The 12,898-nt window shown below is 54.2% G+C and overlaps 1 protein-coding gene across 1 annotated transcript in view; it reads left to right on the top strand.

The window, feature by feature from the left end:
* Positions 1-12,898, top strand: part of Mia3 (melanoma inhibitory activity family, member 3) — a 37,194-nt gene that overhangs the window by 538 nt on the left and 23,758 nt on the right. The window contains exons 2-6 of the mRNA XM_005409256.2: positions 2,704-2,837; positions 5,775-5,861; positions 7,567-10,315; positions 11,985-12,161; positions 12,727-12,875. Coding sequence (XP_005409313.1) covers positions 2,704-2,837; positions 5,775-5,861; positions 7,567-10,315; positions 11,985-12,161; positions 12,727-12,875 — 3,296 coding nt within the window. The remainder of the gene's footprint in view (positions 1-2,703; positions 2,838-5,774; positions 5,862-7,566; positions 10,316-11,984; positions 12,162-12,726; positions 12,876-12,898) is intronic.

The raw sequence follows: 12,898 nt of genomic DNA, 5'->3' as shown, positions 1-12,898 counted from the left end.
GGGGATCTCGGGGAACCCTGGGGGATCTCGGGGAACCCTGGGGGATCGCGGGGGACCGTGAGGGCCGTGGGGGATCTCGGGGGACCGTGAGGGCCGTGGGGGATCGCGGGGGGCCGTGAGGGCCGTGGGGGATCCCGGGGGACCGTGAGGGCCGTGGGCGATCTCGGGGAACCGTGAGGGCCGTGGGGGATCGCGGTGTACCCGGGGATCTCGGGAGTCACAGGGGATCGTGAGGGTCCTGGGGGATCGCGGGGGCCGGGGAGATCGCGGGCGTTCTAGGGGATCGCGGGAGATCGCAGAAGCCTGGGGGCTGAGGGGTACAAGGGATCACGGGCCACCCCGGGAAATGTGGTGGGGCAGGGATCACGGGAGGCCGAGGATCAAGCCGGTTGGAGGGATCACGATATGCCAGGGGTCCTAGGCGAGTGGTCCTGGGCCCGTGATCCCCATCCCCACTCCGGTTGCTAGGATGCTTCTCCACGTGTTGCGGGCGTTTTTCCTCCGCCTGCTGAAGGGCGGTTGGGGCACGGTCCCTAGTGACAGACTGGACCCCTTCCACTCTGCCAGTACTAGGTGGGTGATGCCCTGCCTAGGGCAGTGGATAGGGGCTGTGGGCTATTTCCCTGCAGCTGCCCTTGGGATTTGGGCTGTGCTGACCCCAGTCCAGAGTTTAAGATCTGAACGAGTCCGGAATGTTGGCACGCACTAGGTTCTGAGGGGCCCACCCTGCTGACCTCAGTCCCGGTGTTCTGTTGCATGGAGGCCTCCCAGCAACCGGCTAGAAGGGCCCCAAGACAGCCCCAGAGAGCAGCAGAGATCTTTCCACTTACAGGAAGAGGGTCATTACAGTCACCATCATGCTCCATCTCTGTGGTCTCAAGCCAAGCCTGCTGTGGCCTTGGGGCTGGCTACTGGAACCTTTCCCTCTGGGTTGGCTGGCCCAGGGAGCCTGGTCTCCAGTAACCTTGTACCCCACTGACAGCAATGTTCGTGACTTCATATAGAATATCCAGGCGCAAAAGGGCAAGACACCTGCAGTTTAGCTTTTACATTCAAATGGATGTTACCCAAAACAAACTTCATAATCTGCGTGTTTGTCTCCCCACACTACCACGAAGGAACAAGAAAGTCGGTATCGTGAGGCTAAGTCATTGACACCATTCTCAGAGGAAACCCAAGGGCAGGTGCACATGAACCCTGAGATGCCCCTGCTGCCATGCCATCCCCGGCAGGGTTTTGAGGAGAGCCAGCAGCTGTGTGGCAGGGTTTTTGCTGTCCTGCCTGATTCCTCAAAGGAAGTCACCTTGACAAGCACAGCCTGAGTCTTGTTGCTCAGACTGCTGCTGGGGGACAGGGCTGTGACACAGGCTGAGGGAGCTCTGTCCAGACAGGCATGGCCAGCACCAGGAGCAGGCCCTGGCCTGAGTCCTGTGAAGTGCTTGTGTGTGTGTGTACACACATGTGCACGCGCCATGTCCCGTGTCCTTCTCAGACAGTGCGCATCATGTTGCCATCTGGTCGGTCACTACAAGTCCCTCGTGGTCCAAGGATCCAGGGGAACACCGCTGTTTCCAATTCTAGTGGCACCCCAACCTGGAACTACCCAGCCCTTCAGCCTGACCCCCCTATTCGATTAACTGAGTTAGGGTGGCAGCAAGTCAGAATGATCACAGTGGAGCTTCTAAAAGCAAACTGCCCCCTCCAAGTCCGTACATTTGTTGGAGTACATATTTTAATACTAGATCATATTGAATAAATTATGTCTATTAGGAAAATAATATGTACATATTTCATTGCCAGTTGGCTTTTAGGAAATGTGTTATTTCCATTTCTGCCTTGTTTCTGCTGTCTACATGCATTTAAGGTCCATTTCACCTTACACCCGAAACTGTGTGCTTCTCCCGGTTTCTAGATCGCATTTTAAGCAGGATGGTAACTATTAGCCTGTTCTTATAGTTTGGCGTTGCCCCTGCCCAATGAAGTGTCCACTTTTGATTTAGCTCCTAGGGAAACATAAATAGGGGTAGTGTTTGTTTTGAAGCCTTCCGAATGTTGAGTACAATCCACATTATTTGTTCTGAGTAAACATGGCCTGGTGATGCAACGAGATTGATAAGAAGCAGCGCTGTCCTCCGCTGTGCTAGCCTCTGCGTGAACTCACCCGGACCCCAGATCCTGCGGGGAGACACCTTGGCTGCACAGGCAGCTCCCTGGTTTGCAGCTTCTAGAGCAGGCGCAGCGGCAGGGCGGGGTCTGACTAACTGCCCCCCTGGGGGCTGCAGCCGCTCTTCCCCTTTGCTCTCCACTCCACCTGTGCCTGCTCCTGCTCCACCCGGCCAGGGTCTGCACCACATGCACATATTTGCAAATGAAGCTTTTTATGGTGATGGAACAGAAGAAACAGAGGCCTAGCAGGGAAGAGAGGAGACAGGGGTTCCGTTGGTCCTGCCCAGTTTCTTAGCACCAGCCATGGATGTGAGGAGACACTCACCCCTTCCCTGTGTAACTGCAGGAGTGTTGTGGCCTGCAGCAATAAAGCTCTAAGGACTGCACTTTCCCACTCAGGATTGGGAGCCACTGCAGAGTGTGGGGAACCCTCGGCTGTTGTTTGCAGTGGGGTTTGTATACTTCCTGATAACTCAGCGTGCACTGTGAAAGCTGAATTCTGACACGTGTTGTTTTTCTTTTCCATCCTGATAACAGTGCTAATGGCCCGGGGTGAAGCTCTTGGAGATTTCACTGGCCCGGACTGTCGCTTTGTGAATTTTAAAAAAGGTGACCCTGTGTATGTCTACTATAAACTGGCAGGCGTTTTGCCTGAAGTGTGGGCTGGAAGTGTAAGTAAAACTTGGACATGTTTTATGTTCTTCCTTTGATAGAGTTATAGAGCGCTGTAGATTTAAGTGACTGTTTGCTTGGGGTCTCTGAGTTAATCCGCTGAACCTGCTGGGTGGAGGACAAAGGTGGCCCGGTGTTCCCCGCGGGCCCTGGCCCAGCAGAGGGCTCAGCAGAGGTTTCTAAAACAGAACAGAACGGATGCTGACTAATGCCTTCAGCATCAAGGTCTGGGGTGCTCCAGACAGAAGAAAGGTTGCAATGGTGAAAAGTCTTAACTCCATTGCTTCCTTCAAAAAAGAAGGATCCACAGGCATCACATGTAAATGGTAAACTGCAACAGAACGGCTGGAGCACGCAAGTTCCACGCTGACTTTGCGAGTCTTCCTTTTTTCCGTATCATTGCTATTTGTAGAAAGTGCCAGATCTGGAGCAGTTGCCCAGGTGTTTGTGCTGTTATTACTCTATAAGAAAGCAAAGTATTGTGCTCACCATGTATGTCCCTCTCTGTTTTTGTATTGCAATTTCTGGGTCACCTTTTGTTTGTCTTTCAGCCACTTCATGCCTGTAAGGTCCCCCAGGAGTCCTGTCCTGGCCCATTTAATGGGTGTGCTAAGGTCACACAAGGCAGTCAATGACTGCATGGTGCTTTGATAGTTTTAATGAGGGGATTTACTATGAGTTACCTGATGGAGAATCTTTTGCGGGGTGGGGGGGACAGAGTCTCATTATGCAGTTCAAGCTGACCTTGAACTCATGTTGTAGCCTGGGCTGCCCTCAAACTCACAGTGATCCTCCTGCCTCAGCCTCCCAAGTGCTGGGATTACAGGCGTGCACCATCCCCCACCCCCAGCAGATGGAGAATCATAAGTCCTGTCCTTTCCATTTTATGAAGTGTGCTAGCTGGACTATTTACTTCCACTAGGAGCAAGGGTGCTTGATAGCCTTGGGATTGTTCCCACTTAGAGACATTGTCCATCCCAACTATGACAGTCCTCACCCTCAGCAAAACACCAAACAAGCAGCACAAAATTAGGCTTGAGAAAGCCCTATAATAAAATAGGTTCATTTTGTTGTCCGTCAGAGTCCTTGGGAAGAGTCCCAACTCGTCGCGGGGTCAGGCACAGCATTTTCCCGACAGGTCCTGATACTGATTCTGGGGACTGCTTTCCCATGCGTTCACACTGCCTTTCTCATCTAGCAGTTAGTACTTTTCTCCCTTCCTCATACTTGAGTTCTTTGTAACCGAGTTGGACTTGCATTTCCTCCCACCACAGTGAGGCTCCGTGCGGTACCCACCTCTATAAGCCTGCTTCTTTTTGGGGCCAGTGGTGGTCCTGCCCTCTTAGGGAACCATGCCCTCAGCACTGACCAGAGGCTTGGCGCTCATAGCCTGCATTTGCCTTCTGTTGGTGCTGTCCGAGGGCGCTTCGCTCTGTGGCCGGCCCGAGTGCTGTCTGAGCTACTGGCGTCCAAACGTGGGGAAGGACGGGGCTCCCTCTCCACTGCCGCCTCCCGAGCATTTCCTTCCCGGGCAGTGGTGCTTCGTCACATGTGCCCTGACAGGACCGCATGCAGAATGTATCCTCGCAGCAGCACCACCCCGAGTCAGATCAGCAGTGCTTGGCAGGGATGGTGCACAGAAGCAAAATTAGACATGAAAATCCTCCCCGCCGTGAGATCCCATGATTCTGCACCACTTTTTTGTGTGTATGTCAGACTGTAGGAAATGTGAAACCACCCCGTGTATAATCGTGGAGCTTTGTATAAGCTAAGGTCTCTGATGGCGGAGATAAATGTTTTTCCTTTCTCCACGTATCTCTGGTTTCTTTCCCTCATGCAGATTCAGCCTTAATAGAATTTTCCCCAGAAGGAATGGAGTCTTCCCCTCTGGCCCCTCTCACTTCGTGGTTCTCCTCCTTGGGAAATTAAGTTCCCTAGGTTTTGAAAGTGATTCTCATTTCTGGTTCTTAGCTTTTAGTCTGCACTCTGTTTTGGTTTCCTGTAGTTTCAGACTTTATCTGCCAATAGCACAGCTTTTAATTGCCCGGCTTTATCTAATCTTCATGGCAGAATTCTAGACTAACAAGCTTTCAGATGGGTTCCAGATAAAGCCGGAACCTGTCTTGTGAATTTGATATTTTAGAGTTGGGGATAAGAGGCCCTTTGCTTCGTTTTGTGCTTCGGTTTGCATATCTTTAATGATGGGAGGAGGCCTGGGCTCCCTCCCAGGCTGTACCTGACTCAGGACAGTGTGTATCTCCGGGGCACTTTACACACATCTGTTCTGTTGCTCACCTGTTGATGAGAAACGTGAATGGGATTCTGTTCTATACAGAATTTATTTTGCATGAAACCAAAGCTCATTATGCATTACACTGTAAGTTTATGTTCTCCCTATTTACTTGTAGTTTCTTAAAAAGCTAGGATAGCACGTATCAGTATATGCCATTGGATGTAATGGTCATACGTTTCAAAACTTTTCTGTTCTTTTTACATGTTAATCTTCATAGCTGTTGTGTGTTGGTTTACATGCATTGGTTTATTAGCAGTTCTGTGTAATGTTCGGGTCAATTCTGCTAGAGGGTATTTGGGGTTGTGTTTCTAATGAGCTTTGCATAGTTTTAATCATGTAATGTACAGCAATTGCCTATGCAGATCTTTTATTTTCTTCTAAAATCTAACTTTATGTGCTGTGTGATTAGAATTAAGCTTAATATAGAAAAAACTGTAATGACTTTAGAACTGTTTCACAGTATTCTGCACTTAATTTTATTAGGGTGTAATCTCGTTATAATAATCGTAGCAGTGGTCTAGCTCTTTTGGTTCTGTCTACCTACCTGCCTGCGTATTCCCTGTCACTTCTAAGAAGCTTCTCATTCGTGTTCCTCACACAGACCATGATTGATGTTTGTCCCTTTTGCCCTTTTTTCATGTAGGTTGGGCGTATTTTTGGGTATTTCCCAAAGGATTTAATCAGGGTAGACTATGAATATACCAAAGAGGAGCTACAAGTTCCGGCAGATGTAAGTTGAAGATTTCTGTTTTGTTCTCAATTACAAATTGGCTTATAAATGTATCAGTTATATATTTAGTTCATTGTTTTTTGCAAGCCTTTGTTTTAGTTGGGGGAAAAACATTCTAACATTTATGTATCAGATTTTAATTTGGAACCAGACTGCCTATAAAATGAGCAAAGTTTGGAAAGCATTGATGGGAGAACACATCACACTCCGGTTGTCAGTAACATATGAAGCAAATGTGCCGATCGTAGGCTGGGCATCCGTGGACGGGGCTTTTCTTTGCTGTTTCATGTGTGTGACAGTTAAGAGTTTATAAAAAAAAAAAAAAATTAAAAACAAAACAAAAAAAGAGTTTAATACCTTTGTGCCCAGTTATTAAATGTAATACTTAAATAATTTCATTTTACAAATACAAGGACTAGGAATCCCAATTTGAAAACCACTCATTGAATACTATCAGGCATCTTAAGTATATAGTGATAAGGGTAAGTTAATCAAATTCTGACTTAGTCCTGGGATAGAAATGCAAGCTCCTTACTGGACAGTGACTGAAGGGGCCGTGGTTCTGTCACCGATGGGGTGAAGGGAACCTGCGGAACCAGTCTCAGAGCATGTCTGATGATGAGCAGGCTCCAACCGCACACTATAACCCTCCTGTCAGTGCGGCCCTGATTTCCCAGGATTTTGTGTCCTGGAGCCCCAGTTCCCGCTGATTACTTCCTGGAGGTCTAGGCTTTGCAGTAACAGATGTCCACCCTTGAAGAGCCATTTTTGGGCGGCCCTTGTGTGGCTGCAGAGCACATGAGCTATGGGACAGGAACGTCCTTAGATGAAATCAGAGCTGTTGCTATACTCAGAATTTCAGGACAGTCTCAGGGGCTGTCAGATCACCTCTCAGGCCTGCTGGCTTTGCTGTCGGTAAGAGATGGCCTGGGACATGTGAGACAGCAGGACGTGGTCACAGGGACCTCCCCTGCTTGGGCCTCTGTCTCACACTGAGCTACACATCTCCCTTGACGCGGAGAAAGTGTCCCTGAGCACGTCTCTCGACATCCAAGGAAAGTAAGCACCAAGCACCAGGCTGAGCCTGATGGAAGGTGCTGCCGCCTGTCGGCGGGCCGGAGCAGCGCAGGGTGGGGGGCACGGTCTGGCTGTGCTCCTGCGCAGGCTGTCATGGGGTGTGGCTGTGAGGAGCCGGAAACCTAATAAACGGTACCCCGTTTCCTCCATCTGTGCTCTGAACAGACTGAGACCAGGAGTCAGGCAGATGGAGACCAAGATGTTGCCATTTTTTATTCATTGTGCTTTTTAGAAAACACGGCCCATGCTTTAGTAAAAAAGTAAACATAGTGAGCTTTCTAACACCACGTCTAGAATGAGGGAGATTCACTCACTCACTGCAGACTGAGCTGGCCGACCTGAGGGACCTGTCCCGGTGAAGCCAGGGGCTTGGAGGGATGGAGAAGGTTCCACCACGCGAGTGAGCCTCACTCCCTGAGGAGGGAAGAGGACAGGAAGGGAGGGTGTGGCTGGAGTGGACAGTGGGTTCTGCCTCCTGCTGCCAACTGCCCAGGAGCAGCCCTGGCTGGGGTCGCCCCAAGCCCCCTAGCGCCAGGGCCGAGTGTGGGATTCTGTCTGTCACCAGCACTGGCAGGAGCTGCTCTGTGACCCGTGATCAGTGAAACTACTGTCTCCTTTTCCCTTCCAGGAGACGGATTTCGTCTGCTTTGATGGGGGAAGAGATGAATTTGATAGCTATGATGTGGAAGAACTCTTAGGGTTTTTGGAATTGTATGATTCTGCAACTGAAGAGTCTGCAGAAGATTCTGGGAAGGAAGTGCCTCCTCGTGGAGAGGTGCCTCCCGCAGTGCCCGCAGGAAGTGGGCCCGCGCACGAGCCTGTGGACCGCGATGCAGAGGGAGGTGGCCGTGTGCGCTCCGAGAGCTCCCAGGACCTCAGGGAGCCTGCACCGCCCAGGGAGCGCCAGCCTCCCACAGACCCAGGCCTGGCAGGGGCTGCTCAGGCAGCACCACCTCCCTCAGAGGCCTTTGAGGAAATGCTGCAGGAGAAACTGAAAGTGCCAGAAAGCGAAGGCAACAGAACCGGCTCTCGTTCTCAGGCCTCTGGCGAGCAGAAGATGGATGCTTACAAGCTCCTGAAGAAAGAAATGACTCTCGACCTGAAAACAAAGTTTGGCTCCACGGCAGATGCCATGGTGTCCGATGACGAGACGACAGGACTGGTGACCGCACCAGAAGAGGACTTCGATGAGGCACTGGACGCTGAGTCCTACATGATGGAGGGGGAGGAGGTGGATGACAGCGACTTGGAGGAGCTGCCGCTCCTGACCTTCACTGACGCAGAAGAGCCGGGACCTGCAGGGGGGCCCGGGCCGGAGAAGTCCTCAGCGGAGGAGGCACAGAGCTCGGACGAGCAGGGCAAAGTCTTGGCAGCTCTGCCCCCTGGCGTGGGGACTGGCGATAAGAACATACTGACCGCCTGGGGGGACACTTTCTTCTCCATCGTCACAGGAGGCGACGAGGGGTTGGGTGTCCAGGATCTGGAGGGTTCTGATTCAGAGGAAGAAAAGGAAGACGATGATGCTGCAGGCCCAGAGAGCAAACAGAGGAGCCCACAGACGCCCGCGGGTTCTTCTGGCCCTGAAACTCCTGGTGACTTTTTTGTAGAGGTCTTTAAAACAAATGATGAAAATGACCCAGGAGTGGACACAGAACCTCCCAATAAAGAAAAAGCCAGGGATATTCAGGAGCCCACAGCTGCCCTGGTGCAAGATGAATCCCAGTCGGAGGGTGCACAGCTCCCGGGGGTTGATGGGCAGAGGACTGGGCCGGGTCCCGAGAAAGGCAAAGACCCCCTTCCACCAGCCTTGGAGAACAGAGATGGTGACCCGCAGGAAGCAGGTGTCCGTGTCGTAAAAGACGCGCTCCAGGAAGGAGAGCCTGCAGCGGAGACCCCGGCTGGTGGCTCGAAGAGCAGCTCAGAGAGTGGCAGGGAGCAGAAAACAGCAGGTAGTCGGACAGGAAGGGTGCGAGAGCAGGAGCTCTCCGGGGCCGAGCAGCCCTCGGGGGAGGATCGGCACAGTGCACCCAGAGACGGGGTGCAGGTGGCAGGGGGCTCGGCAGGGGGACCCGACCGGCACCCCAGTGCAGCACAGCGCCAACTTCAGGAGCACAACGAGGAGCCAGGTCTTAAAGCCCAACGTCAGCCGCAGTTCTCTTCTCCAGCCGGAGCAGGTTTGTCAGGAAAATCGAAAGAGGAGGTCCCCGCTCTGGGAGGAAATCTTTCCCCGCCACAGCAGAGAGATGCGGCCGCCGCCCTTGGTCAGCGAGCGATTGAGGACACGGAGTCGGCTGCGGACTCAGCTCAGCCCCAGGCAGAGCAGGAGGCAGACGGGGCAGAGGAGAGAGGGGGACTGGGCAGCACGGCTGCTCCAGGCTCCCCTGCTGCGGAGACAGAGGGGGAGGAGGGGGAGACGGAGGAGGAGGAGGAGGGCGAGGAGGAGGAGCTCCCAGAGGAGCTGATGGAGGATGAAAACGCTGTAAGTGCAAAGCAGTCTCAAGAAATCCTCCCGGAAGTCTGGGACAGGAAGTCGCATATTAGTCCAGGACGCTCTGAGGAAGCGCATTTAGGGACTGTTCGTCTCAATCCAGAAACCAAAGAAAACCAACAAGACCTGAATGTGACTGCTGTGATTGAAAAAGAAAATGCTACTGCAGCAAGAGAGGGAGGCAGGGGGCCAGGCAGCGTGGAGGTGGGGGCAGAGGACGGAAGTCCTCCCACATGGGACGGGGATGGAGCCCAGGCAGCACCAGAATCCAGCGGCCCTGAGGGCCAGGACAGAGTCCCCTGGCCAGGGCCAGGCAAGGTGCTGCAGGAGAATGGTGTGGCGGGTGTACGGCAGGATGGGGAGAGGCCCGTTGGGGAGCTCTCTGAGGAGGCTGGGGATGCGGGACACCTGGGGCCCGCCTCTGCAGACCCCAGAGACGACCCGTCCCCGGGGAGTCCACACGCTGGGCTTGCAGCAGGGCTGGATGGCAGCGTGGAGGACTGGCCCGTCATCGGCAGCTTCTTCAAGGAGCAGCAGTCCTTGCAGCGCTTCCTCAAGTACCTCGACGCCCGCTTGCTGGAAGCTATGCTGCAGGACATGTCCTCAAAGCTGAGGGCCGCACAGCGGGAGAGCCTGCCCTACAACGTGGACAAGGTGCTGGACAAAGTCTTCCGGGCCTCCGAGTCCCAGATTCTGAGTGCAGCGGAGAAAATGCTCGATGCCCGAGTGACCAGAAACAGCATGCTGGAGGAGTTGGCAGAGTATGCGGTGCTGGACGATGTCCAGGACCTGATCTACTTTGTCAGGTACAAGCACTTGGCCGAGGACACACGCGCCCCGCTGACCACAGCCCCGCCACTGGGGGAAGCCTGGAGCAGACCCACCCAAGGTAGAGTCCGTCCTGCCTGGGCCTTGCGGGGTGGGGGACAGCTGTGGATGGGACTCTGTTCGAGTCCCTGGCCCACAGGATGCTGACAGAAGAGGAGGCCCAATGTCCCGCCTTCCTGTCTTCCGGGCGGGAACATGCAGGCAGACCTTACTCTGATTTCCCTTAGGACAGTTCAGACTGGTTAGCATCTTCAAAGGGAAACTTTACAAAATCTAAAGGGAAAGATGAAAGATATAGAGAAAGAAAATATGTACAAAGGGGCCTGTTAACAGAGCTCGTATGCAGTTATGGAAAAGCTTTAAAGAGCAGTGCACACGGCTTCTTTAGCCTTCTGAGACACGGTCTCGCAGTTAGTTTGGGATGGTCTTGAACTCTGTAGCCCAGACTGGCCTTGACCTCACAGAAATCTTCCTGCCTCAGCCTCCCGAATGCTGGGATTACAGGCATGCACCACCACATCTGGGTGAACACAGCTTCTTAATCTTAAGGTAACTGTTCTCTAACCGAGGAGGGACCAGCGTGACTTTCCCATGATGCTTTGGCGGAGTTCCTTTTCCCCTGTACCTTTCAAGGTGTCATGCTGTTTCCTGCCTCTGGGGGGGTCGCTTGCTCCAGTGATCAGCACTGGACCCTGGGGCTCTTCCCTTTGCCTTTATCGAGGGTGGTGAGCCTACAAGCCCTGGCTTCCATCCCCAGTGCTAGAACGAAACAAGAAACTGCCCGGCTGACCCAGCTGGAGCCTGACCAGGAGGCGCTCTGTGACCCGACACACGGCAGCCAGGTGGCCAGTGCTGGCTGACCTTCCTCCAGCCAGGACATGGCTCTGTGGCCCCAGTTCCAGGTTCTGTTCTCAGTCGCCACTGCTTTTCACACTCGGGTGTGTGAGCCCAAGGCCTGTGGACCCAGGAGGACAGGGAGCCGCAGGAAAATCTGTCTTCCCAGCAAGCTAAATTTTTCCGAGAACTGGGGGAGAAAACACTTTTGCCCTTCATCAAAATGGATATATTTTGGCCTGGTGTGATGGTACACACCTGTAATTCCAGCACATGGGGAGGCTGAGGCAGGAGGATTTCCTGTGAATTCGAGGCCAGCCTGGGCTACATAGTAGCTGTCACAAAACACAAAAGCAAAAACAAAAAAAAGTGTATATATTTTGGGTAAGAGTGCAAAACCCAAGTGAAATAGAAAGCTGGAAAGAAACCACCCTCCTGAGGGTCACACTGGCTGAGCCCTGCGGCTCTCGAAGGCAGTGGTTTGGTCTCTGGCTCTTAGCGTGGCGCTCCGCGCTGCCTTCCTCCAGGGCACCTCCAGGCGAGGGCTGTGCAGAGCCTGCGTTCTTTCCCGGCGGGACAGAGGCGGTGCGTTCCGCCCTGGCCTGGGACGGACTGCACTTGCATTTGTGTGCACACTTGCGTTTGTGTGCGCACCTGCGGGCGTGCCAGAGGAGGTCACGACTGCAGCCCTCCCGAATGTGCGACATGAGTGCGCAGGGGTCAAGGCGTCTGTGAGCTTGGCAGCGCAGTGCGGCGCCCTTTTGCGGGCTCAGGCAGTGGAAGCTCTGCTTCCTGCCAGCTGCGCTCCCTGTGGCCGACGGCAGGTGCTGAGGTGCAGGGCACCGGGGCAGGCCGGCTGTCGTCCGTCTGGGCCCCAGCAGCTCCTCTCCCCACAGAGATGCAGCCGCCCCCAGGCGATCCCTTCCCACGAGAGACCTCCGAAGACCTGAGCTTGGAAGAGCCGAGCTCGCAGCTCCCGGAGGAGCCTGGCCTCCAGAGCCAACCCGGGGCTGGGGACGCCGGCGCCCCTGAAGCGGCTCAGAGCCCGAGTCCGCAGGAGGACGAGGCTCCAGGTAAAGCTTGCTGACCACTTGCGCAGCGGGAGCGTCCTGAGGACGCCTTGCAGGGCTTTCGCTGCCGGAGGCGAGACGGAGGGGGAATAAACACTACGGAGGTGCAGGAGCCCAAGGGTGAGACCCCAGAGCCAAGGAGAGCAGAGGGCAGTGAAGCAAGACGAGGAGAGTCCGCGCCTGACCAGTTAGCCTTGGCCACTCCACAGACCCTGTGCGTTAGAGTCAGGCGCTCTGAGGGGAAAGGTAGGCAGCTCCGCATTCTGGAGCTCTTTTCCCTGTAACTGTCTTCTGGGAAACTACATTGTTTGGTTTTGAGATCTGTGCTTTTCTTTTCTTTTGAGACAGGGTCTCCCTATACAGTTCGGGTTGGCCTCGAACTGAGTTATGCATCCCAGGATGGCCTGATCTCAGGGCAGTCCTGCCTCAGCCTCCTGGGCCTCCACGCCCGGTTGGGAAGCCACCTATTCCAGGGACAGTGACTGATAGTGGACACTCAGTGCATATTTAAACTTAACAGACACAGTTCTTCTCCTGTGGCCTAAACTCGATTTCCCCTGCGTTTCAGGGGTGGCGACCACGACAGGCTCCGGAGCCGAGCCTGGGGGCGCCGAGAAGCCGGAGGCGGAGCCGGGCGGGGAGGAGCTGGGCCGCAGCGGGCCTCTGGCTGGCGCGGTCCTGGCATTGCGCTCCCTCCTGCCCTACCTGCGCGAGACGGTAAGCCCGGCCGGGCGGAGGGG

The sequence above is a fragment of the Chinchilla lanigera genome, unplaced genomic scaffold, assembly GCF_000276665.1.
Source record: "Chinchilla lanigera isolate Chin_1 unplaced genomic scaffold, ChiLan1.0 scaffold00119, whole genome shotgun sequence".
Classification (NCBI taxonomy): Eukaryota; Metazoa; Chordata; class Mammalia; order Rodentia; family Chinchillidae; genus Chinchilla; species Chinchilla lanigera.
This window is presented reverse-complemented; position numbering and strand designations above follow the sequence as displayed.